The following is a 26,714-nucleotide window of genomic DNA, read 5'->3' as shown; positions in this document are numbered from 1 at the left end:
AGATTTTGGAAATATACGGGTTCGGAAATACTTTTATTGGATGGATTAAGTTACTTTAAAGACACCCGGTAGTGGCGGTACAAACAAATGGATTAATTTCAGATTAGTGTATTACTCTCTGTTAATTCAGAGTCTGGGGGATGAAACTCTAACTTCTATCAAGAGATTATGGGAGAAAAATTAAACTTGGTATTGGAGGAGGGAGTGTGGGCTAGGAGTCTAAAAAATTTCAAGTCTGTATCTTGAGATGCAAGGGTTCGCCTTATGCAATTCAAGATTTTACATAGATTCTATTGGACCCCCTCTAGATTGTATAGGCTTGGTCTTAAAGATACACCCAACTGCTGGCGATGCCAGTCGGATAATGGAGACACAACCCATGTTTTTTGGGGGTGTGTTAAGATCCAAGGGTTTTGCTTGAGGGTTCAGAATTTTGTAGGTGATGTCTTGGGCACTCGGGTTTCATTTTGCCCCAGACTCTGTATTTTGGGAGATGGGGCGGTCATCAATGTGGGGAATAAACATGTGGAGGATTGGGTCCTAACCAGTGTTATGGTCACCAGACAGGTGATTCTGAGGGGTTGGAAGTCGGTTGGAGCACCCCCATTTCAGGAGTGGTGCTCGGAGATGGGGAGGGTGGCAGCTTTAGAAGAAGGGTAATTTTGATTTGTTTGTTGGGAAATGAGGTATATACTTTGTGATCTTGGAGGGTTCTTGGGGTGGAATAGTGGAGAGAGAGGGGTATTTGTTAATGTGTGTGATTTATATATATATATATATATATTATTAGTTGTTTGGTTTTTGTTTCTGTTTTCTTTTGTATGTGCTCATGACCACAGGGGTGTTTGTTGAGGGTCAGGGTGGGGTTGGGTGTTTTAATAAAAATGTTAATCATAAAAAATATTGGTTTTGTAAACGAACAATGAAATAAGTCGTTTTTTTATTTTTCCGATTTTGAATTCCTAACTGAATATGAAATGAACAAATGATACATGGATTGATACACAGATTGTGGAGTGAGTCAGAACTGTTGTACATAACTACCACTAATACTATTAACTAAAACCTCTCATTACAAGATTGTACATTAAAAACAATGAATGTAACTTAAAACTGGCCTAAATCCAGAAAGTTCATAATAAATTAGATATTGTTTAGCCAAGTGAAGCTGAAATGTTATGGGCTTAATTGTTCATGATTGCAGTGGGTGTGTGAAATTTAGCTTCACCAAATAATCTCACTTGACATTAAGTGTGCATAAGTATCCAGCGTTAGCATAAACCATTTTCTGTGAATTTAAACTTCAATTTAATCCAGTTCTGTTCTAACTGCCAGAGCTGAGTGGGCTGCTGGGAACAGCTAGAAGTCCATTTGATCTCCACTTGGGATGAACTGGGCTCTGCATTGCTGACATTGCCTTGATGAAGTACAGGGAGTGTAAAAAGAAAGGCTAGGATTAACAGCACAGCACTGAGTAAAGATATAATGCTTCTTTTCCACGCTACATATCAAAACTATTAATTGTGGAAATAAAACTGAAAACATTTATTGAAAATAACCTCTCCCCCAAGATACTTTGTAAAGCATGGTAGCAAAAGTATCACAATTAGTAATAAAAAATATAAATATTGCATATAAAAATAAACACTAACTCAAATATTTGGTGATATATACATAGTCTGAACACTATTAACTATTAGACATTGATTACTAGATTAAGTAGATTTCTTCTGACCCTGAGATATACTATATATGAATGACTGTCCTGAGATGTGAATTTGTTTAGGCACCATTGTGACTGATCATTGCTGTGATTCAAGCAAAGTGTCATTGTACAGTAGTTGATCACTGCGCTTGCATAGATACAGTAAAACGAGAATTTCATTCAACATCAGAATATTCAAATAGTGCACCCAGTTTAGTCTACTACTTTACCTCGAATAAAAGCATTATTGTACACATTCATTAAACAACTAGTATGCAACCAGTATGCACACACCACACTGTCCTGGGATAATGACTTGTAGGTGTTTTGGGTAAAATAAATAAATAAACCAAACATCATGGTCCTCCTTCAGTCCTGAAAGTCAAGTTCTTTGCTTAGCCTCAGAGCCAGCTGTTAGCCTTTATCATTCAGTCTGAGGAGTCTTTCATACAAATGTTAACTGCAGCACCAGCAGGTCAACAGCACCTAAACAAAGTTCTGTCTTTGACTGAGAGGTCAACATTGTGCAAACTAAGGCTGCCATCCTGCCCAGGGTTCAACATGATTTGTCCCAAAGCTTGTCAGTGAACCACTCCACACTCTGCAAGGCCAGGTGTCTCAAGTAAGGTCAAAGGTTGTGTGTGTTCTTTGGGAGCTGTGAGGGAAGGTTATGGATGTTCACCAGCTGAAGATGACCCTTGCCCTACTCAAGCTCAACCCTATTTGGTTAATCTTGCTAAGTTACACATACAGTGTCCACAAACAGAAATTCTCCATCTGTCATGTAGTTGTTTTATCGGTGAATACTTTATCAGTACTCAGAGCAAATCGTATAACTTAAAGGAATATTTCACCCAAAAATTATCACCCTCCGGTTGTTCCAAACCCCTTTTGACTTTTTTTCTTATGTGGAATACAAATGATGTTTTAATGAATATCTCAGTATTGTAGCTATATCATTTCAATACAATGACAGTGGATAATGCATAGGCATGTGAAAAAAATACAAATTTTCAGTTGGTCGGTTGTTTGAATAACTAGTCGGTATTAAGGAAAATAATGTAAATTATGTAAACCTATATTTTTGTTGAATATGCATCCTTTTTCCACATTTTGTTGTTACAGCCTTTTTCCAAAATGGATTAAATTCATTATTTTCCTCAAGATTCTACAAACAATACCGCATAATGACAACGTGAAAGAAGTTTGTTTGAAATCTTTGCAAATTTATTTAAATAAATAAATAAATAAATAAATAATCTCATGTACATAAGTATTCACAGCCTTTGCTCAATACTTTGTTGAAGCACCTTTGACACCAATTACAGCCTCAAGTCTTTTTGAGTATGATGCTACAAGCTTGGCACACCTATTTTTGGACAGTTTCTCTCATTCTTCTTTGCAGGACCTCTCAAGCTCCAACAGGTTGGATGGGGAGCGTCGGTGCACAGCCATTTTCAGATCTCTCCAGAGATGTTCAATCGGGTTCAAGTCTGGGCTCTGGCTGGGCCACTCAAGTACATTCACAGAGTTGTCCCGGAGCCACTCCTTTGTTATCTTGGCTGTGTGCTTAGGGTCGTTGTCCTGTTGGAAGATGAACCTTTGCCCCAGTCTGAGGTCCAGAGCACTCTGGAGCAGGTTTTCATCAAGGATGTCTCTGTACATTGCTGCATTCATCTTTCCCTCGATCCTGACTAATCTTCCAGTTCCTGCTGCTGAAAAACATCCCCACAGCATGATGCTGCCACCACCATGCTTCACTGTATGGATGGTATTGGCCAGGTGATGAGCGGTGCCTGGTTTCCTCCAGACATGACGCTTGCCATTCAGGCCAAAGAGTTCATTCTTTGTTTCTCATGGTCTGAGAGTCCTTCAGGTGCCTTTTGGTAAACTCCAGGCAGGCTGTCATGTGCCTTTTACAGAGGAGTGGCTTCCGTCTGGCCACTCTACCATACAGGCCTGATTGGTGGAGTGCTGCAGAGATGGTTGTTCTTCTGGAAGGTTTTCTTCTCTCCACAGAGAAATGCTGGAGCTCTGTCAGAGTGACCATCGGGTTCTTGGTCACCTCCCTGACTAAGGCCCTTCTCCCCCAATCGCTCAGTGTGGCCAGGCAGCCAGCTCTAGGAAGAGTCCTGGTGGTTCCAAACTTCTTCCATTTACGGATGATGGAGGCCACTGTGCTCATTGGGACCTTCAATGCTGCAGAAATTTTTCTGTACCCTTCCCCAGATCTGTGCCTCGATACAATCCTGTCTCGGAGGTCTACAGACAATTCCGTGGTCTTCATGGCTTGGTTTGTGCTCTGACATGCACTGTTAACTGTGGGACCTTATATAGACAGGTGTGTGCCTTTCCAAATCATGTACAATCAACTAAATTTACCACAGGTGGACTCCAATCAAGTTGTAGAAACATCTCAAGGATGATCAGTGGAAACAGGATGCACCTGAGCTCAATTTTGAGTGTCATGGCAAAGGCTGTGAATACTTATGTACATGTGATTTTTTTCATTTTTTATTTTTAATAAATTTGCAAAGATTTCAAACAAACTTCTTTCACGTTGTCATTATGGGGTATTGTTTGTAGAATTTTGAAGAAAATAATGAATTTAATCAATTTTGGAATAAGGCTGTAAGATAAAATGTGGAAAAAGTGAAGCGCTGTGAATACTTTCCGGATGCACTGTATATCCCTCTGAAATGTGTGTGATCGGGGTGAAATGAACATAACTAAATAACTATTAGATGTTATTGCACAAAACTCTCAAAGTAAGAGAAGTAAGAAATAAGAAAGGCTCTAATACGGAGTGGCACATAACCGCTTATCCGCATCCTGAATGCAGAATGATGCACTTCAATGTAACCAGAGCATTGGGAGTCTCAGGGTGATCCTCGCTGCACATTAAAAGCGCAGAGCTGCGAGATGATGCGGGTACAAATCTAGTTCATGACTTCAAGCAGTTTAAACCTTTTTTACTGCAACTATTTATTCAAACAGTGTTAGATATAAACAGCAAAAGCACAGCAAGTTATCGTCACGCAAAATGCTCTCAAAAAAAGAAGTTACGTCTCCCAATTAAATAAAACCACCACCAATAAAAATATTAATGTTAGTATTTGACCCTACCAATCGACTAATCAGTTGTTGGATACTAGTTGATTAGTTAACCACCAAGGCACATTCCTAATAGTGCATTATAATCCAAGTCTTCTGAAGCATGCAATATGTTTTTGTGAGAAATAACCCGAAATTTAGATACATTTCAGTAAAATGTTGACATTTTGAGTGAAGCTTGTACACAGTCGCACACATGTTTCTGCTGAAACTTTCCTTGTGTTTAGCACTAAACAAAGAGCTACATGCTCTCGTGAACATGCAAGCCACTGTGAACAAGCTTCTTTCACAGCCCTCATGAACGCACAACATTCAACTTTTCCACTTTCAACTTGCCTGTGTAAAAAGTGTGCTTTAAATGATTGACTCTACGACTAGTCATTTCTCTTAACACACTAATGGAAACTGGCCACAGAGACCACAGGCTACTGACGTCACATTCTCAGCCTCAGGCTACAGACTTTTTGTCACACAAATCATATTGTATCTGTGTAGACAGCAGGGTAATGAAAAATACCAATCAGTCATTGATTGATATTGCCAAAATGAGGCATTCACATTGCATATGACCTTTACTATAAATTAAGATGCATGTATATGCACACACATACATACAGAGTGATGAATTGCAGTGGGCTTGCATTGAAAATTTGGTTATATGAAGTAGAAATATATTATCAGATCATGTGCCTGCAGTATGAACTAGATTCTGTAGATGCAGAGGTGTATAGTAACGAAGTACAAATACTTCATTACTGTACTTCAGTACAGTTTTTTTAATATTTGTACTTTACTTGAGTATAAATATTTCTTTGGACTTTTACTTTCACTTCACTACATTTTGAAAAGAAAATTGATACTTTTACTTCGATAAATTTCTCCAGACTTTTCGTTACTTATGCGACTGAACACCACAAAAAAAATAAAAGCTGTACGTACAAAAATGCATGCAGATCAGCGATAGTAATGTGTGATTCTTTGAAAGAATCATTTGAGTCGAATCTTTTGAAATGTATTCCTTTGAACTGAACAAAAAGATTCAAAAAGTGGTGAATCTGAATCAAAATCACAAGCGAAACGTGCCAGATTACGTGTTCTGTCGTCTGTCTCCATTGGGGATGACAAGAAACTGCTCATATGAGTTTATTTTTTAAATTTTTGACTAATTAATTTAAGTTTAGGCTTAAACATTATGAAATCTGTTAAATAATGAAGTTATGTGCGATCAGTCTCCCGCTTTCCAGACCTGTTCATATAAAAGTCAATCACATGCGTTTACATTTTACATTACCAGCGCTCATGAAAATGTCCAACAATATTTATTTTTATACTCTATGAAGATGTGAATGGTCTTTGCCTAAGCAAAACTAGTTTTCTGGTGGTTGCTAAAGTGATATAATTGCTCTGTAGCACATTTATGCTACAGTATGTGGTATCTAAGGTTTTCTGGATGGTTGCTAGGGCATGCTATACAGTTGTCAAGGTGGTCTTTGCTGTGTGTTTTGGCGCATTGCTACTGTATGTGGTTGCCAGGTTGTTACTATGCTGTTTTTTTCTGTGTTTTTTTTGCACATTGCTCTGCAGTTGACAGGGTGTTCTAGGTGGTTGTCAGGTTGTTGCTATGCTGTTAAGTTGTTTTAACTATGTTTCAGCACATTGCTGTGCAGTTGTCAGAATGTTCTGGGTGGTTGCTGGGTGGTTGCTTATTGGCCCAAATGAAAAGAGCCCACCCCCACCCTGAAGTCTCTGTTCTGGTCACTAATATGACTCAACTCTCTCCTTCAGTGCTCCAAGTTTTATGGATTGTGGCATTCATTTACACTCATCCCATAAATATGATCATTCTGATGTGACTTGAATGTGCCATTAAAGGGATAGTTTATTTAAAAATGAATATTCTCTCATAATTTTCTCACCATCATTCGATCCAAGATGTGTATGACTTTCTTTTTTTTTTTCTGCAGAACTCACACACACAAAAAAAAAAGATTTTCAGAAGAAGATCACTGTTATGTAGGTCAGTTCACTGTAAGTGAATGGTGGCCAGACCTTTGAAGCTCCAAAAAGCACATAAATGCAGCATAAGAGTTATCCATAAGACTCCAGTGGTTTAATCAATGTCTTCTGAAGGGATCCAATTGGTTTGGGGTGAGAATAGACCAAAATATAACTCCTTTTTCGACTATAAATCTTGACATTAGCAGTCTCCTGGGCAATCAGGATTTCAAGCTCGATTACACTTCCTATAGCGCCATCTAGGGCTTTGCGCATCTGTCAAGCACTAGAAAGTGAAATCAAGCTTGAAATCATGATTGTGCCTAGAGATTGCAATGGCAAGATATTAAATGAAAATGAGTTACAATTTGGTTAGTTCTCACCTAAAACCAACTGAATCACTTCTGAAGACATGGATTTAACCACTGTAGTAGTATGGATAACTTTATGCTCCCTTAATGTTCTTTTTGTAGCTTGAAATTTCTGGCCACCATTCACTTGCATTGTAAATATTCTTCTAAAAATCTTTGTATGTGTTCTGCAGATGTCATACACATCTGGGATGGCAAGAAGGTGAGTAAATTATGAGCACTACCAATCAAATAAGTTGCCATGGGTTTAATTAACTGTTCCGTAATTTATGCAATTTACTTGTACTTCTGATTCCTTAGTAAATTTAAAATCAGTTACTTTATTACTTAAATCGTTTTCTCATGAGCTACTTTAACTTTTACTTGAGTCAGTTTGCATGAAGGCGTCTTTACTTTTACTCAAGTATGACAAATGGGTACTTTATGCAACACTGGATAGACGTGATATGATCGCTCTAATGGAAAATAATTCAAGCATGATGTCAAGGTGTCATTTATGCTTGGTGAATTCATGCCGTTTTTTAAATACTATGCACATTTTACTTAAATAAGCCTTTTGGGTATATGGAGAAACAGTTTACATTTTCTGGTACATTTTAAAACATTCACATTTTTCACCTCATTATGATGCAATGATTGAATTTAAATTAGATCCATTAGATGTTCAGTTTTCATTCTGAAACAGCACACAATGATTCAATTCATAATCATTTGTGTGCCAACATCATCAGCAATGTGAGGACATGCAATCAGTTTTGAAAATATCTGCAAACCCTTACTTATTTATTCATCACTGGGGTGTGCCAGAGTTTCAACCCTCATTGTGAGATATTTTTCCTCACTGAGACCGCAAGGATAACAAGGTTTACCAAATAACAATGTACTGCATGCATTATTGATGGTGCCCTCCATGAGACTGTTCGGAATAATAACTGCTATTTTCCAGCCCCTCATTACTGGCTGTTTTTAAAGGATGTGTTTGGTCGCCATGGACACCACTCTTACATTCTATGCTTAGCAATCTTCACCCTCTCTCTCTTTCTCTCTCCCCACTTCTTGTCATTGAAATTCAGGGCATGTAGGGTACTCACTGTTTTTAATTTTCATTTCATCATAACAGCTTTAAGACTGTTGCCAGCACTTATTTGCAGCTTTCCTGCAGACCTCTCCACTACACCCTCTGACAGAACAGATGCTGCAATTAATCACGGAGTGAGAGCGTGGACTTCTCTATGACACAAATCCAGACTCAAGAGCCAATCACTGCAGCCTCTTTTAGAAAAATTGCACATGCATTCTTGAAATTAACTAATTGGGGACAAAATACAGTTTGAGAATTCTATTAATGTGGAGCAATATATGCAAAGAACAGATTCCTACCCTTCTGTTCTCTTTCTGGCCTAACGTGTAAAATACCGCAGATAAAGACACGCCACTGTCCTCACATGCTTATTGTGTGGTTATGATAATTAGCCTTTGCAATCCTACCTTCCCCCACAAATATTGTGGGATGGGGGCTCAGGGGTCATATTAAAAATACACAAAGACATTTTCTAATATATCTGAAGAAATAATAAAAATAATACCTGTTCCTATTGAAATGTCCGTATGAGTTGAATGCACAAAAATACAATTATATTCCCAAATAAACTGAATACTTTAAGTACTGATGTCTTTATTTTAAATCTTACATAACTAACAAGGACACATTGAGGAAATATTTTATACAAAAGTATGGCTAATATAATCTTTGAAATGAATCAGTTCCTTGAAATAAATATTTTTGATTGTTATTTTAATTGCAAACAGTGAGACACAGAGAAATATAATACAAAATTATGGCTAGTATCATTCTGATGATGGAATGCCTCTTTTTAATGTGTTTTTTGGATGGCAACAAAATTTGCAACTTAATAAATGACATGTAAAATTTTAAAAACAGATGGAGTTTCCAACCGACATGAACTGTATTTATTTTACAGTTATGTTTTAAAAGCAATTACTTTTGAACTGTATAAAAAAATACAGAAAACAAATTATTTGCTGCTACTGTAACTCATAAAAAGTAGAAAAGAGTACTATGAGATAAAGCAGGACACAGGTAAGCTTGCCAAATTCTGCATTTTAAAGCCTCACATATTAAAACTTTACAACAAGAGGTATGAAATATATACAACTTAATTTTACTTTTATCTTTACCACTGATTCATGTACAGCTGGCACAATATATACTGTACTTCCATGCCCTTTCCATGATAGTGCATAAACAAAAAAAAAACAAACAAACATCTAATAAGATTCCTGTATAACTGTTTTCATTGTGTAGTGTTGGGTATCATGGAATAAAAATACCTCCATTAGTAAACCATCAGCTTAAATTCAGTAATTTAGCCTTTTTTCATAAAATATGTGTTTTCATTACACAAAAGAAAACGAACAAAACATAATTTATTCAATGCAACTTCTGAGGTAAAATAATTCTTTTCGGAGTGCCGTTACAACACGCTGGAGTGAATGAGCTTTTGAGAGTTTTGACCAGATGAGATGAAACCTCCAAGAACTTCTTCAGCTCTTTCCTCAGAACAATACAGCAGGTCACACAGAGTGTGTTTGGAGACATGATGAGACTGAAGAGATCAATGGAAGTGTGTCAGATTGTCCAATGTTCTATCCAGGAAAACCAAGATTGTTATACATATTTTAATTAAATGTCACTCAAGATTTCCTGTTTGATAACACAGCAAAAAGATGGATGATTTGATTGAGGATTTCCCAAAAGTGACTGTTAAACAGTTGCATCTGGGAGAATGACAAGCAGGATAAGGAAAAATGGAAGAAAACAAGGTAGACTTCTGGCAGGAGAGTGCAAGAGCCATTAAAATATGTCTTTGATGACCAGTTTAGTACTTGTTTATTGTTCAGTTCAGTTCTTTCCCTTTTGTTATACAGTGCATTCTTTCTGAATTCACCATCCACAGAAATCCAGTCTTTTCATTTTGTCTGGTGTTGAGAGTAAATCCAATGACACCATTCTCATAAATAAAGCTGTTAAATAAAACCATCAGGTGTTCCTGTGATCATCCCAAAGTGTTTTACCCACGTCATCATGCTCCGACAGAGTTTACATTCCACAATGGAGACAACGAAAATCAATGAACTAAATGTACATACAAATGACTACTGGGCACTCAAGTCTATGAACAGACCTCCCTGTAGCTCAGCCTATCTTATAGACAAAAACTCCAGCTAAGATGCTTTGTCCTTTTAACACGTTTCGTATATCCATCTAAAACAAAGGACAGTTCTTTGTAAAACATTCATATTTCTTACACACTTCTTAAGTGCAACTTAAAAAAGCAACCTTGTAATGATGCTTTTTATTAACAACTTCCTTCTGCTGTTCTCTTGGAGTTGGGACTCAGGGTTTTAGTTCAGTAGATGCTCACTTGTGACAGGACCTGGGCATGAGCCTGTACCTGGGAGGGGTGCGGCTGGGGCGGAGGAGGAGGTGGGGGGCTGCTGAGAGAGGTGGAGTGAAGTGTGCTAGGCGAGTGCTGCACAGGCGAACACTGAGATTGCTGATGCGACTGCTGGAGATGCTGCTGCATTTGATGCTGATGCATCTGCTGCATCTGATGCATGTGCTGCATTTGCATTTGCTGCTGTTGCATTTGCTGATGCTGCTGTTGCATGTGATGCTGCTGAAGTTGTTGCTGCAGGTGATGCTGGAAATGCTGCTGCTGCATTTGCTGCTGAATCTGCTGGTGGTGCATTTGCTGCTGCTGCATTTGATGGTGCTGCAAGTGCTGTTGCATTTGCTGCTGCTGTTGCATCTGCTGCTGCATGACGGCGTGCCGCGGCTGCATCGGCGGACTCATTTGCGACGGCTGTGGACCGCCCGGTCCCATCTGCCCCAGCAGCTGCGACTGAACGCTACCGGGTGTCATGTTCTGGTGAGCTACCGTGACGGAGGTGATGATCTGGCTGTTGCCAACGCGCATTTGCAGAGGTTTGGGGGCGATGGCTCGAGGCAGTGCTTGCTGGAGCGCCTGTGCAGCAGCAGACATTGAAGGGTGCTGGGACAAAGGGGAAGGCATCACAAGCGCTGGGGAGAGGCTGGTGGAGGCGAGGGTCTGCTGCACTGAGCGAATAGTCTGGGCCTCAGCTGACTCTGCAGCAGCCTGAGACAGAAATAGAGAGCAGTCAGATGAATGTCTACACTGCTTACATGAGCAGACATGAATTCTAGTACTCAACAAATTCTTTCTTTTGTTGTGTCCTCTTCTTTATTAGTGCTGATCTGGTGACTGACTCAACAGAAAAGAGCAGCTCAGAGAAAACTGCTGCTGTCTTACGTTCACTAATCTAAAGAACTTGCCATGGGAGAAATTTATATTATTTAGCAGCCTATGAAAAGATCTGAAATAAAAACTTAAAGGTATAAAGATTTTGAAAAAAACAAAAGGCTAAATTAATTTACTCAATAGCTGAACCAATGTGATGATGATATCAAAATGACATAAATTTAGCATGAATTACATTCTCTAGTAGCTTAGAATTTAACATTCATGAATAACAGTAGTGCTTAATAGTGTGTAAGATGATCTGCTGCTCAAATATCAGCATATAATTTAGCACGAAGTAACAAATATGCAAATGCTGCTGGCTGCCTGGCTGATACAGGGAGATAATGAGGCATGATGGATCATATGAGTAACTCATTCTAATTCATTAGCTGTATTTACTGCTATTTTTACACCTCTAATGTATTGGTAGAAACAAATTCACTGTCACACTTACGTATATAAGATAATTTTGCTATTAAAAGAAATAATTTATCTGAATGCAAAGTCTTTCCAACTGGTTTTTAAAAATGCAATTTTAGGAAATCAGTATATGTTAACTAATGCACACAGACAAATAAGTTGAGTTACAGAGAGATAAACTGCTTTTCAATCTCTTTTCAGCTGTACATTTATTGCTTTCATTGTAAATTTAGCTCTGCAGAAGGTCTTATCTTTTAAAAGTGGTTAAAAACTGAAGGTGAAAGCTATCCAGCCTCAAAGTGAGCCGAAGTAAGTCAATCTTAACTCTCACGTTTTTAATATATGTATATTATATTAGATTCAGAAACAAACTGAATTGTCATTCATACAAACTGCCATTTTTGAGATACATGGTTTTTGTCATGACAAAGATAAAAAAGTTTGGTGAGTTCCAATTGTGAGTATCTAATAAGTCAGATTTTAGTAAGAAATAGAGGTTGACTGATATTGGATTTTGCAGATACCGATAACTAAGATGCTGGAAGAAAGCCGATAACCAATAAATATCGGTACAATACTCCAATGCAAAATACTCCAAGAACCCTCCAATGCTGCCTATTGAAAAAGAAGAAGAAAAAAAAAATACCTATCGGCAAACTGTCCTTATTGATTTTTGCAGATAACTGACTATCAGCCAACTACTGGCGAAGATTAATCTGCTAAAACTTGGTCGACCTCTAGTAAGAATGGTAAACTTATTAAAAACTGCAGTGAGATTGACCCTTTTAAACCAAGATACTGAAGAGGTGAGACTCAGAAGCCACAAAAAGCCTTTTCATATCATAATAACTGTTCCATTATGTCCACATTTCTGTAGTGATCAAATAAAAGTCCTATTAATTTCAGTGCTCACTCTCAGAGTTGTAGCAGCCTGCACTGGACTGTTGATGTAGGCACAACATACTGCTCATGTTTGGTGATAGAAATCTATCAAAGATGGCTAGCCTCATATATCACCTCCAAATAGCAAAGAGAGGGAATATATCTCTGTATAATCAACTCTATGAATCACTGGTAAAGGGTGAGATTTAATAAATTTGTTATGCTCTTTTTCGCTATCAACTTCTGAATATTAGATCATGCTGACTTTACATGGTTTTGCATACCTTGCATGATGTTTTTACATGATGATTTGTGTGTGGGTGGTGTTTTATGTATTGAGGGAGTGGGAAATGCAGGGGCCTGAAGTGTTTTGCATTGACTGACCAGGGAGTGAAATTAAAGCAGTTGCCAGACTCTAGCAGCAACCAGATTACAGTGCAAAATCATCTCAAACAGCTAGAGAAAACCAAGAGTTCATTTGATCGCCTTAGTTCATTTTTCAGTCAAGTTCTTACTACATCAACTCTCTCTCACCATCTGGTATTCAGAGACTCAAACTCAATATCTGTATGTGTCAACACATCATAAAGCCGTGCACCTGGCCTTATTGGCTAGCCCTGCTAAACCCTCTCCCTTAGTACAATACTCTAACTAGGGCTGGGGAAAAAAATGTATTCTGTCACAAATCACGATTCTTGAGCCAAACGATTTTAAAATCATCTCCCTGGTGAAAAATCTATTTTTTTTTATTTAATAAAAAAATACCTGTTTATCTTAATGATACAATGATTAATAGATTTTTGTTATTAAAATAAATAATGTATCTGAATGCAAAGTCTTACCAACTGGTTTTTAAAAATACAATTTTAGGAAATCAATACGTTAACTAGTACACACAGACAAAATAAGTTGAGTTACAGGGAAATTAACTGCTCCTCAATCTCTTTTCAGCTGTACATTTATTGCTTTCATTGTAAATTTAGCTCTGCAGAAGGTCTTATCTTTTAAAAGTGGTTAAAAACTGAAGGAGAAAGCTATCCAGCCTCAAAGTGAGCCAAATCATTAACAGATACTGGTAAACAGAAATACAATAGAAAACAGGATGAAGGGAGAGAATAAGGAAATAGAGTGAGAGGTAGACTGAAATGAGGAAAGAACGAGAGAGGAAGGTAATAGGAGAGATTTACAAACAGAAAAAAAAAATCACCTTTGAAACAAGACTTGCACGGTATGCTGCAAGAGCTTTCAGGTACTCCTTCTTGGCTGCTTCTGTTTTGCTTTTGTAAACCTGCAGAGAACAGAATACGTGAGGTGTGATAAACAGGTAATTAGCGGAACACTGACTGGCAAGCATGCTTCTCACAACAGGGAGAGCCTGCAGGCTTCGTCTCAGCCGGAAATAACAAAACTATAGAAGGGTGAAAATATCAAGCAGTCTGTTACAACACTTGACAGGAAACATTCAGAGCAAAATCGAGAGTAGAAATTAAGAACACTTGTTATACTAGCTCAAGCAAGAAGACCATTGATGCTCCGTAACAGACTGCTCTATTTACAGAACACTCATTGCATCGAAACAAGGTCCAAATATTAAACTGGACAGCAGTTTGTTACCTGTTTCTGCTCCTCTCCCAGTCCATCCCACATAGAAGCTACAATCTTGGACACCTCTCCAAATGTAGCATTTGGGTTCTGGCCTTTAATGGCTGCCTGTGTGTCTCTGAAGAACAGAGCGTATGCAGACACTGGCTTCTGGGGCTCATTGGGATCCTTCTTCTTCTTTTTCTTGGGTGTCTTTGGCTTCTTACCTGTGTCGGGGGCAGGACGCTTTTCACCAATTACCTGGCCGGAAGAGGGTAGCTTATTTTTAAAACTACTGTACAATTATACTTGTGCCTAGTATCGCTCACATATGGGATGTTCATTTGATTTTTATTTAAAAATAATGATAAATTGCAAACATTGCACAAAACTCACCCTGTTTCCTTCCTCTTGATCATCTTCATTAATAGAACTGGAGGGAGATGGCGTGGCCGATTTGCTGGCGGGTGGAGATGGGGATGTGTGAGCTATGTTTGATCCAGTCATATTAAGCCCCAGCTGTGTGTTGATCTGTGACTGGTTGATGGTTGTAAGCTGGTTTTGCGACATCATGCCATTGGGGTTGTGCATACTAATGATGGAGCGCATCACCATGGTGGGGTTTGGAGGGTACTGACGCAGGTGGGTCTGACCAATGCCCTTCAGAACAAACAGATACATACTTATGAGTCAATCTTAACTCTCATGTTTTTAATGTATATTATAGTACTAGATTAAGAAACAGATCAATTAGTTGTCATTCTACAAACTGACATTTTTGAGATACATGGTTTTTGTCATGACAAGGATAAAAAAGTTTGGTGAGTTCCAATTGTGAGTATCTAAAAAGTCAGATTTTAGTAAGAAATAGAGGTCGACCGATATTGGATTTTGCAGATACCGATTACTAAGATGCTGGAAGAAAGCCGATAACCAATTAATATCGGTACAATACTCCAATGCATAATATTCCAAGAGCCCTCCAATGCTGCCTATTTAAAATAAATAAATTAATTAATTAATTAATATCGGCAAACTGTCCTCGTTGATTTTTGCAGATAACTGACTATCGGCCATCTACCGGTGACGATTAATTCGCTAAAACTTGGTTGACCTCTAGTAAGAATGGTAAACGTATTAAAAACTGCAGTGAGATTGACCCTTTTAAACCAAGATACTGAAGAGGTGAGACTCAGAAGCCACAAAAAGCCTTTTCATATCATAATAACTGTTCCATTATGTCCACATTTCTGTAGTGATCAAATAAAAGTCCCATTAATTTCAGTGCTCATTCTCAGAGTTGTAGCAGCCTGCACTGGACTGTTGATGTAGTTACAACATACTGCTCATGTTTGGTGATAGAAATCTATCAAAGATGGCTAGCCTCATATATCACCTCCAAATAGCAAAGAGAGGGAATATATCTCTGTATAATCAACTCTATGAATCACTGGTAAAGGGTGAGATTTAATAAATCTGTTATGCTCTTTTTCGCTATCAACTTCTGAATATTAGATCATGCTGACTTTACATGGTTTTGCATACCTTGCATGATGTTTTTACATGATGATTTGTGTGTGGGTGGTGTTTTATGTATTGAGGGGGTGGGAAATGCAGGGGCCTGAAGTGTTTTGCATTGACTGAACAGGGAGTGAAATTAAAGCAGTTGCCAGACTCTAACAGCAACCAGATTACAGTGCAAAATCAACTCAAACAGCTAGACCAAGAGTTCATTTGATCGCCTTAGTTCATTTTTCAGTCAAGTTCTTACTACATCAACTCTCTCTCACCATCTGGTATTCAGAGACTCAAACTCAATATCTGTATGTGTCAACACATCATAAAGCCGTGCACCTGGCCTTATTGGCTAGCCCTGCTAAACCCTCTCCCTTAGTACAATACTCTAACTAGGGCTTGCAAAAAAAATCGATTCAGTTACAAATCGCGATTCTTGAGCCAAACAATTTTAAAATTGTCTCCCTGATGAAAAATAGATTTTTTATTTAATAAAAAAATGCATGTTTATCTTAATGCTACAATGATTAATAGATAAATATAGGAAGCTATATTTGTGCAAAGTTCCACATTAACAAGGTTTTCTCTCTGAGACATGTTGTCTCCTTAATTCTTTACATTAAGTCCTTTAATGCATCGCTGCTACAGCCATCAAAGTGCCGCTTGTTCACTGTCGGACGTGAAAATCCTCTGCTGTGATCAATATTCCTGTTATTATGCATAACCCAAAAGTTTATTTGAAATGTTGTGGAGAGTATTTGTCAGGCGTCATCCTGCAGATTCTGTCTAACACTTCTTAACACATAGTTTAGTTGTAAAAAGGCTTCTCAAACTGTTGGATGCCTTAAACTACATGTTGCATCCCCACAGTATTTATAATCTAACAGCAGGGTATTCATGCACAGTGACGGGTAATTTCACACATTTACCCACCACTGTCGACAAGAATTGCCGCTACACACGAAGATGCGTGCTTTAAAAAACACACCTGATTATATCTTGAAGAACAGACGAAATAAATCCCGGCGATGCACGTGTCTGATTTGCTTTTTTGTTCAGAAGTTAATTTACACATTGGCGCCAATGCACACAGCCCTATCGTGTCTCACGGAACACGTGAAAATCGCTTTTTTCTCAGTCATCTGGGAGCAGTTTGTAAGAATGTTTTTGTCTATGAGAACACTGAACAGGAGCTAAGACCTCAGGATGCATATGCAAATAACATGCAATGACACTGGGACTAAAGGTGAATTGCCATGTGTGTCATAATTCAGTACAGCCCTAGCAACGGTTCTTGAACAAGTTTACTCTTTAGCCTCCATTTGTATGTTGCAAAATTATCATGATAATAGTATTAGCCTATGGTAATTAATGTTATATTTTATATTCTAAAATAACAAAATTAGTAGGGCTGCCCCCTAATAGTCAACCAAATGTTAGTCGGTGAGAACAGTCTTGGTCGACCAAGTTTTGATTGGTCGGTTGGTCACGTTCAAACCGACTAACACCAGTATTACCACTGGTTGGATGCTAGGTGGTACTATGGGGTAATTTTCGTTAAGCAGGGTTAGGAATAAGTCTACACAATTAAGCAAGACACCTTGATTTCAAACTTTGAACTTTATTTTTTATTTATTTTAACTAAAAATTCAAATGAAACTGGAAAAAAATTAAGTGCAATTAAAATGTGTTTTGTAAAAATTTTTTTGAAAGATAGCTTTACAACAGTTGTGAAGGGCAACATCTCTCTGGCAAAGAACCTACGTCATCTGTGCATTCTCTACCGGTCGGGTATTTCGTTGTCCGGGAAAATACATCATGTGTGTGAATAAATTCATTTTGTTCCCTCTTTTACGATATATATATATATATATATATATATAGGGTTGGGGAGTAACGGAATACATGTAACGGGGTTACAATTTAAATCATTGGTAATTAGAATACAGTTACATTCAAAAAGTATTTTGATTACTGAAGAGATTAATTTGCATTTTATTGTAATTTGTTTCATTTAATATCTAGTCCTTTCAGATGGAAAACATTTATACATATAAATGATGCGATCCAAAGAGCATTTGAACAGCGGTGAAACACTTTCTTATAATGTGTTACATTCATACAAGCAGACAGAGAAGTAAGTTTGAAGTAAGTTTGGAGCAGAATAAATAGAAATAAACCTTGTGTAAATTGTCAGCTTTACGCTAAGCTAAAATGCTATTTCTAGCCATTTTACATGCACGTTACTAGGCACGATCATGTTTTTTAATCAAGAAAATTCACTTTGGATCATAATTTCTATTTTTCTAGTAAGATATTAGGTCAAAAATCGTATTCTTGATAATAATTTTTGTATTGTTTTCTTGTAAAAATATAAAAAAAAATCCTTAAAACAAGATTAATTTGATTAATCTTGTTTTAGAAACAACACTGCATAAGATATTTAGGTTTTTCAGAGAATATATTTTTAACATGTGTATTTTGTTTTACTGTACTGACAGAGTTTTTATAGTCAAAACAAGTGAAAAAATCTACCAGTGCTGAAGAAGTAATCCAAAGTATTTAGAATATGTTACTGACCTTGACTAATCTAACGGAATACATTACAAATTACATTTACAGCACGTATTCTGTAATCTGTAGTGGAACACATTTCAAAAGTTACCCTCCCAACCCTGTATATACATATATATATCGCATCATTTATATGTATATATGTTTTTCATCTGAAAGGACTAAATATTAAATGAAACAAGTTAAAATAAAATGCAAAGTAATCTCTTCAGTAATCAAAATACTTTTTGAATGTAACTGTATTCTAATTACCAATGATTTAAATTGTAACCCTGTTACATGTATTCCGTTACTCCCTAACCCTGTATATTTATATATGTAAGTAATCACCTTTCCATTTATCGTCAGGCAAGTATCCGTCTAAACATGCAGGCGGAAAATTACTTGCAAAAATGAAGACATAAAAACAATTAGAAATGTAAAAATAATAATTATGATTATGATAATAATCACTGAAATATAAATCATGGTTCGAGGTGAACGTGTTTTTGTATTATTTTATGTTTTAATCACAGATGTTGGCTGCAGAGTTGTGGTCACAATGAACTACTACTTTACTGTGGAAATAAAGTGAACTGAACTCAAAGCACCTCCTGAGCTGAGATGTCTGACGTCATTTGCAGCACTCACAGATGATACTGTTCTTGCAAAAAAAAAAAAAAAAAAAAAATCAGAAGACAGAAAGAGTGAGAACCTTTCAAATGCACATGTTCCATGAGACTGCACGCCTCCGTACAAACAGCGTGTCGTAAATGCGCATAGACGGCTTTTCTGTCATCTGTTCTTAATAATATAATAAATTGTGTTTCTTCAAGCGCATGTCTGTGGGCAAATTATTTGTAATATTAATTTGATAATAATAATAGCTTATAATAATTTAATAAATGAATTGGAAAACGAGCCAAATATCATCTTGACATCTTCAAAGGCATAAGCTATTGGCGATCACTCTGACCATCGTCGATCCTCGAGATCATCGTCTGTCGGCACAACCCTAATGCGCATTTCTCTCTATAAATTAAATTTTTTTCCAGACAGCCTCCTTGCTGTTTTTTCCAACACATTCAGAATCATTACCACTTTTGCTGGTGTCGCTGCAGCTTGGTTTGTGCGGGCACTTGTAAAATTTATGTTTTAAAGGCTCATTATAACGGTTTAGTATTTCTCTGTAATGTAGAACTTACTTATAACATTCTTTCTCAGCCCTGGAACTCAAACCATTTTCTGATGCCCCCCCTAACACCAAAAAATATATTTAAGTAATTAAATTAATATCATAAACGTGCAACAGCTTGTTGACTAATGGCTTAAACTAAAGACTACTAGTCGACTAGGAAACTCTTTGGTCAGGGGCAGCCTTAAAAATTTGTTTGAAAGTTAAAATGATATATAGTAGGCCAATATTTTTATTTGTTGAATACAAATGGACATAATGCAGCCTTATACATGGCTCAGACAATGCACTGACTGGTCCATTGGTAGTTTTAAATTGATAGTTTTGCACATCCCTACCTTTTACCTGCAAATGATATATTACAGAGTAAAAACAATTGTCATTTCAGATACAACTGTTCTTCAATAGACATTTCTTTCTGAGAAAAAGGACTTTTATAGGACTTAATCTTTTTATAAAGTTTTTATATCAAAACATCAAATCGCAATACTTACAGAATCGCAATATCGCAATACATATCGAATCGACTAGGAAATATCGTTGTAATATTGAATTGGGAGGTCTGTGGCAATTCCCAGCCCTAATTCTAGCATCTTCCCTCACACAGATTACATTCTCTCTTTTTTAATTCCCTGGGCAAATATTGAATCCGTGCCTAATCAAAAAACACAATTTGCAAAACAATAGCTGTTTTCAACATCTGTTAGGTTGAAAATATATTTTAAAGAAGCATAACACTGCATTTCCAAAGGATAAATCAAGTAAACTGGAAAATGTACAGTATAAAATGAATAAATGAAATAATCATCAAACAAATTAATAACTGAATAACATATATTTGATGGATTACATGAATTACATATTATATTTGCATTTGTGCTAGGTTAACTCTCCTTTCAGTTCCATCATTAGAACAAGAGGGCAGTGACAGAGCCAGCCATAGTCTTTGTATCAGACCTGTCTACTGTGTTCATTAGCCAAGACCATCTGTGTCTAACACTTCAAAACAGTCCCGGCAGGACTACTCAACTAACAGCTACCAATACCTCACTAACATCACTTCAACATTTTTAATCTGTCATTAATGTAAAGAGCGAAGAATCACAGAGATGTATCACAGCCTTTGTGAGCTCATATTTATCATCAAAGTCTTTGGTAGTCTCTATGTTCCGGCTCTTCCCCATGTGAATACCTTATACCCACTTACTCTTTAGATTTTTTTTTTTTCTTTAGTCAAAATGTTTCTGCTTGTACCGAGTGCTTTGGCAAATGAGGTCCTGGGAGTGGACTGGTCTTTAGTTTTAGCACTTTGATCACTGTGCACAAAGCTGAACAGATGTAAAAATAATTCCCATAGAGGATTATGAAAAATAGACTGCAATTTATCTTGAAGCATGATTTGACAACGTTATCTTCCCAATTCCAGACATGAAAATGTGTGATCAAACACCACATGTTTTTGTTTACAAAATAAATATTTATGCATAGCGCACAAATCAGTGCATCGACAAGAATGTGGAATGAATGGAACATTCAAACTAAACCAGCACGAATGGCAGGCAGTTTTTGCTAATAACAGACTTTGTAGGCAATGAAAGAAATGTGATTTGTGCTGTCAGAGTAGTTTAGCTGGTAGACTACGTGAGTCAGTATCTGATCTGTTTATTTATGTCCCCGCTGTACACCCCTCCATTTGCATTTTGATTGGAACATTGTCTACTGACACACAGCTCACATCTACACAGATGCCTTTGATAGTCTTCATAAATCTGTAAATAACTTCTTATCTGAAGAGCACAGAGGCCAGATGTGCCCTATCCTCCACTTTGTGTGTTTCTATGTGCTTGTGGAAATGTTGCTATTATTCATGCAATCAGCCTATCTGACTGTATTCCAGCAAAAAAAAAAAAAATAAAAAATAAATTATATCTTATCTTCATTTCCCAAAATGCATTAAAAGGTTGAGATTCAAGATATTATTATGGGCACAAAAGCTTCCAACATTCTAGGCTGCTAAAAAGTATATTTTGACCAAACTGTCAAGCCACTTGTCCAACACACTAAATCAGATGACAGTTTGGTTCTGCCTCAAACAGTATCCTCACCTCTTTCATCAAAAGCAGTAACCACAACTTTTCAACAAAAGTTGAAAGTTTTCAAAGTCAACAAAATACCCTTTAAAAAAAGACCTATTTTACCACCATATGTTCATAACCATAACATAACCAATACTACTTTCAGACAATCAGGGATAAGAATCTGAAGATGCTGTGTCAAAGGCTTACAGTCTGGGGCCTGCTCTTTAAGATACCAGCCTCAGGATCTGGTGGGGGGTGGGAATGGAATTGGAAAGTTTATTAAAAGCAGCTTGGTATGAGCTGTTTGATGCTGAAAAGAATGTTAACAAGTTAAATTTCAGTTCAATCTTTCCCCAGAGCTCTTGGAAATGTTCCATAACAGAAAAAGGAGTAAAATCATCTATATGGTAATTATGAGGATGAATCTTACAACTTTGGCCAGTATGAAAAGGTCAGCTCTATTATGGATAGTTTATCAGCCCCCTGCACATATTCACAGCTGCATTGGAACCCTAAAAAAACATATTGCTTTATTTTTCAACCATTTATGGGTAACTGCATAACTGGCTGCTCAAGAAAATAAATAAATAAATAAGAAAAATGGAATTCTGAATGCTTGCAGAGACCATGGTAGCATGAAGATAAATTGATTTCTACTTCTACTTCACCTCCATCTGCTCATTCTCTCTCTCTCTCTCTCTTACTCCATCTATAAAACACACACACATTCTCCTGTTCCATACAGCTAATATACTGCTCATGCTCAAGGCACCCCAAACTTTTTGCACCCCTTAAAACATGTCCAAAACATCCATCCAATGCCACATCCAAAAAAGAAAATTCTGTCATCATTTACTAACCCTCATGTTGTTCCAAACCCGTAGTCACTTTTCACTTTCATTGTATTTTTTTCCCCCTATTTAATAAAAGTGTATGGTGACTTTGAATTCTACAGAAAAAAAAGAAAGTCTTATGGTTTTGGAACATTATGAGAGTGAGCAAATGATGACAGTTTTCAGTCCTTCCCCTCCTCTCTTCTCTCCTCCAGTTCATTCTCATCTCATCTTTTCTCCTTTCCTCTTCCCTCCCTCCCAACACTCCCATTGCACTATGGGTATTTAAAACTTGTTCAACGTGATTTCATTTCATTTCAAGTACTGGCTGAGAAAACTAAATTACAGAATCAATCACACAGAAGGTCAGGCTGAGACTTCATTACAAGTATTGCATGCCTGCATGAATATCTTTCAGTTCTTACTGGCCCAATATGTCACAATGGCTGTCTGGTAGAAAAAAAAGAGGCGAAAAAAGAAAAATCCACTTTCAGAGATTGATGTACAACTGATGTCACAACTACTCAGCTTGGAGATAAGATAACAGAAGGTGCAAAGAGAAAGAATGGGGGAGAGAGTGTAAAGAGTGTGTGTGTGTGTTTGGTGTTGGGGGGGGTGGGGTTCTGCAACACTGGTCATATTTTCCATTTTATTCACAGACACAACTGTCAGAGCCTTGTCATTTTGTGAGGAATCACGTTTTAAAGACAAGATGAACCATTGCAGTGTGCTCTGCAATCCCACCAACATCTGCTCTGTACAGACAGGTAAACATGCACTGCCAGTAGCCATTCAATGAGCCACCATTCTATTATTTTTTATATAGCTGTATAAACTACCTGATATAATTATCAGTCAACTCCATTTATCTATTTATTTGTTCAATCGTTCATTCATTCCTGATCTTTCCAAAAAAATAAAATAAAATAAAAAATAATGCCTTGAATAATGCATTGTATTGCTGTGCATCACATGTATGAAGATAATAAAAAAAATGTCAGCAAAGACATTAACTGTGTTTGGATTGTTGTAGTGGCTTTTCCATCCAAGCCCACTGTCTCAAGAAAGATGACATCCTATAGAAAAAAAAGGAAGGGTCAGGGGCACCGTTCCTTCTGAGCTGCATGTGTGCACGGTCGGGCACTTCAAAAATGTCTCCCGCGCAGATGGAAAAAAACATCAGCACACAGTTTGAAGGCTCAAAGGTGTGTGGGAGTCCATATAAATGTTAATATTTTTTTCTAGTAAGGAGCTGAATCTTTGAGTGAAATCTTGTGTGAAAATAAGGTGGAAATACACATTATTGAGTCATGAATCAACACATAAATATAACCACATTTACCACGAGGCGCGGGTGCTATTGGTTAATGTGGAAATGTGGCTGCGCGACCGAGTGTTTAGATGTTGTTCAATGCCCGACCCACGAGTGATAAACATAAATAGCCGCTTTTGTCTTACGTGAATACATACAGATGCAACAAATCAGGTATGTGTCAAAATATGTAAGATGTTGCATTGTAAATGCACTAATTCAGGCTAATAGATCTGCCACTGTCTCTATTATGTTGATAATATTAATCAAACAACAAAATTGAAAAGAAAGCCACTGACTGCACTTTATTTGTTTTTGATTAGCCTTCTTTGCTCTTAGTTTCCTTTATACTCAGGCTACTTCTTTAATATAATGACCATTTACCTGAATTCAAAACATTAAACAATGCTTACTTAATGGAGAAACACTAAGGAAATATGTCAATGTTTTAATATAATAGGTTAATATGTCAATAAATATTTAACATTTTTAAATAAAGAAGTGTGTTCAATAGCATATTATAAATTTTTACTGTGGTATTGAAATTTCAAATATCTTATCGTGTCTGCTCTAATAAGACCCATTTGCCATTTGTATTGGTAGATTTAACATTTTCACGAATCGCATACACTCCGATCGCAAATGACTGTTTTTAATTTCCAAAGTGCACCACTGAGGCCAAAAATGATCTAACGATCTTACATGAACAAGATCACCATTGAAGATCTAACGGTATGAATGGTCCCGTCTAGCCACCAACGTGCTTACTGAACACAGTACATAACTTGGTCGATTTAAATTTAAATAAGTTTAAATATTGAATATGCCATATTATTTACTGTAAGTGGACTAATAAATTAAGCAGTAATTTAGCAATAATTTAATTTATTCTATACTATGGATATCAATTTAAAATAATTTTTATTTGCCTTACCTTAAACATTATTACAATATAAAATACAATACAATATAATGCTTAAAAGATACTTAGAAGTAACTGGAGCACAGCTCATATCCACCATTGAAATCTGCTACTCTGAAGAACCACATGGTTGCTTACTTTGTGATGTCACAGTAATTTTGTATTTTAATCAACATTAATAATCGCGATTACAATATCAAGGGCAGTAATTGACAATTATGATTTTTGCTATAATCGTGCAGCCCTACTGTCCATCTATTTGAAATATTACATCAATCTGATCCTGAATTGTCCTTCTTGGTCTGTCAGACTGCATTAGATATAAAACCACAAATCTTAAATACATAAAAATCACTGAAGGACAATGTTAGAGGTTACAGTGCTAACTTCTGCTAGCCCTTACAGAGTCCTTCATAAATGTGAGACATTGACTTAAACGCACAGCACTGTCTGTACCAGTCCCAGAGAGCAGGACAAACTGAGATCAATTCCATTAAGAGGGGAGAGACTGAGAGTCTTTCAGGAGGACAATGAGTGATGAGCGATAGAGACGAATCAGAGGGATGGTCACAATGCCACCAGGCACAGAGCAGGGTGCCCTCATTCTCCCCAAACCCTCCTAACATAGTCTCCACACAATCAGAAGCGCTGTCCACAGAAATAGCCGCTAAAGAGGAAATGTTGGAGAATCAAATCTAATTCCTACACAGTGCAGTGAGAACTGTCTGTGTTGTAATTGTGTCAAGGTTCCATTTTTCTTCCAGATGCATAAGAGCTTAACTGACCATGAAATGAAAGTTAAAAGACTGCTGCAATGAAATGCTGGTGCAGTGTTAAACTCTGCAATATTCATGAAACTCTTTGGGGGAAAAACATCAAAACCCTGCCGCACATCATCTGCTGGCTAATGTCACTTTGTATCCTTTTATGCATTCAAATTTCTTTGACAGCGATTTCATTTCTATAATAATGGTTTTTCATATATCTTGCCTGGCCATGACATTTTCAATGCTTCCTCTTCGGTGAATCCATGTCAGTGGCATTTAGGAGCCATTTCCCTATCTGAATTAACAGCCATAAAAGCTTGATTGTAAAGCATGATTGTTATGGAGCGAATGATTGCCTAGACCTTCATTTTATCTCATATATTAGTCATCAAAGCGATGCAAGTTAAAAGAACAAATATATTCATCTAAATCTGAGTGTATTTTACTAGACACATTGGGTCTTAGCAGGACTGCTGTCTCTTAAGTCTCTGCTCTCAGTCTGTACGTTTACATGCACAGTTATAATCAAATAACAGTGGGTTTTTGAGTAGTCGAGTTACAGTCTTCATTCGTCTATCCAAGTAAACATGACGCAATGCCTATTCAAATATTTAAAGGAAAGACAGCTGAGGAACAGTTAAATTCACGTTGCACGTCAACTGTCTTTCGGAGCATGAGCACAATGGCAAGGCCAATTGAGGTCTTATTAACATGTGTATTTGCTAGACGAAGCTGAGCTACAATGGCATTTTCTAGGTCTGTTAATCTGACTTTGCAAAAAACCCAAAATGGTACAATTTCAGTTACTAAACTAAAGTACTAAAGCATTTCAATGACATTTAAAAATGATTAATTATTGTTTTATCCTGACTAAAATCAAGATGCATGTAAATGTACTGAATGTCTACAAGAACTAATCCAGTTGTATAACAGAAAATGTAACAGCAAGATTTAACAGCACATCCTTAATTTGTTTTGCACAAAACACCTTTGGCAAACTTATTAGCATTTAGAAGAGGAAAACCACATGGACTGAAATCTTTACTTAAATCCAAATGGTGCTGTAAGTATCTGCTGGTGAATTTGAATATTGAGGCAGAGACCATGGCGATATACCAAAAACAT

The 26,714-nt window shown here is 37.0% G+C and overlaps 1 protein-coding gene across 2 annotated transcripts in view; it reads right to left on the bottom strand.

Moving 5' to 3' along the window:
* Nucleotides 1–8,857: 8,857 nt before the first annotated feature.
* The window catches only part of LOC127444157 (TOX high mobility group box family member 3-like), a 102,486-nt gene continuing 84,629 nt past the window's right edge, over nt 8,858–26,714 (bottom strand). For both annotated transcript variants that reach the window (XM_051703385.1, XM_051703394.1), the window contains exons 4-7: nt 14,811–15,074; nt 14,448–14,675; nt 14,041–14,121; nt 8,858–11,366 (exon numbers count right to left, since the gene is read on the bottom strand). In XM_051703385.1, coding sequence (XP_051559345.1) covers nt 10,617–11,366; nt 14,041–14,121; nt 14,448–14,675; nt 14,811–15,074 — 1,323 coding nt within the window. In that variant the 3' untranslated portion in view covers nt 8,858–10,616. The remainder of the gene's footprint in view (nt 11,367–14,040; nt 14,122–14,447; nt 14,676–14,810; nt 15,075–26,714) is intronic.

The sequence above is a fragment of the Myxocyprinus asiaticus genome, chromosome 1, assembly GCF_019703515.2.
Source record: "Myxocyprinus asiaticus isolate MX2 ecotype Aquarium Trade chromosome 1, UBuf_Myxa_2, whole genome shotgun sequence".
Taxonomy (NCBI): domain Eukaryota; kingdom Metazoa; phylum Chordata; class Actinopteri; order Cypriniformes; family Catostomidae; genus Myxocyprinus; species Myxocyprinus asiaticus.
The sequence above is the reverse complement of the archived record's forward strand: the minus strand, read 5'-3'. Positions and strand labels throughout refer to the sequence as shown.